Source organism: Branchiostoma floridae, chromosome 8, assembly GCF_000003815.2.
Source record: "Branchiostoma floridae strain S238N-H82 chromosome 8, Bfl_VNyyK, whole genome shotgun sequence".
Classification (NCBI taxonomy): Eukaryota; Metazoa; Chordata; class Leptocardii; order Amphioxiformes; family Branchiostomatidae; genus Branchiostoma; species Branchiostoma floridae.
The window spans coordinates 20,760,684-20,762,010 of NC_049986.1; the positions used below are offsets into that span (position 1 = coordinate 20,760,684).

Here is a 1,327-nt window from a genome sequence, read left to right on the forward strand (position 1 = left end):
AGAAAGAAGACAGTAGCTACCCAATTTAAAACTTAGAGGAAATTCATCAAGTTTGAATCCGACGAAGTTTCTGATAATAGAAACAGCTTTTATTTGACTACACAGATTATGCAAATTACTACAATAATTAATTGATATCATTTTAAATGTTCCCTAACCCAGCCATTGACACAGAGTTCACAGGACTGTGTTTATCGGAGGCCTGTCAACCAAGGTGAGAACTCTGATATGGTGTAACCCATTTCTTGAGAAACATCAGATTGTAAATATCTAACTATTATTATAGTATTAAACATTTCAATTCAAAGTGCATGTTGATGGGAAATATGCCATAAGTTATTACTCCGCCCAACTGACGAAAAACTTTTAAATACTTAAGTTTGGTTGAATTTCATACATGTATGCTCTGTCTTGAAATTTACCATTACTTTTTGCTACAAATTCTTTTTTTTTAAGTTACTTGTTTCTAAAATAATTTGATCTAATCATTTTGCACCCCTCCCAGCCTGTTTGACACACCCCAGGAGCGGTACAGGAAACTCAGACAAACAGTCGGCAGTTTTATCATCTGTCAAGTCGGTACGGAGATCACATTCTGTTTGAGTTTGTTTTTGTCAATGCCTATCTTTTCTTCTTCACCAATCCGAATTCCCATCTTGGTCCCTGGAATGAAGACTGAAAGTTTCTCAGTCATGATATACACAATGGTCATTGTAGTGATTAGGTTTTATCGCCAAACTATATATACATGTAGGTACTCAAGCAACTGGATATGATTTTGGAAACGGTCAAAATGGAAGCATACACTACTTTTTCAGTGATTCTTCAGATCTGTTTAACTTTAAGAGCATGTTTTATACCATCACCCTGATATGCAAAGAAGTGGATCCTTGTCACATTGCCAAAGTGAAAAATAACTACTAAAGTTAGGTTCAGTTTCATCTATGATCTGTGTTGAAATTACGTTTTGCCAGAAAGTTTGTTTTGTGAATCAGCTCATCAACAGATCTGCTCAGGGTCACTCACCGTTTCCAAACTATATCCAGTTGCTTCAGTAGTAAGTGCTATTGGGTGTATCACAATCTCTGGATGTCTAACCTTCATCAATCAAATTCTTATAATTGCAGGTGTGTCTGTATTCAAGAAAGATATGAAGTATAACAGGTGATTCACTCTTCTTTTGATCAGATGATAAGTTACATGTAGTAGGTTTACACCAGCTCATCTTCAATGCTTTTCTTCTCTTATAACCTCACTTCTTTTGATGACACTCAATATACTTTTGATCTAGAAGAATCGAATTTGTTTTTTGCTTGTTTGTTTGTGT

At 35.1% G+C, this 1,327-nt stretch overlaps 1 protein-coding gene across 1 annotated transcript in view; it reads left to right on the forward strand.

The window, feature by feature from the left end:
- The window catches only part of LOC118421893 (poly(A)-specific ribonuclease PNLDC1-like), a 1,473-nt gene extending 305 nt beyond the window's left edge, over positions 1 to 1,168 (forward strand). Inside the window, exons 2-4 of the mRNA XM_035829398.1 lie at positions 163 to 214; positions 506 to 579; positions 1,128 to 1,168. Coding sequence (XP_035685291.1) covers positions 163 to 214; positions 506 to 579; positions 1,128 to 1,168 — 167 coding nt within the window. The remainder of the gene's footprint in view (positions 1 to 162; positions 215 to 505; positions 580 to 1,127) is intronic.
- The last annotated feature ends 159 nt before the right edge of the window (positions 1,169 to 1,327 follow it).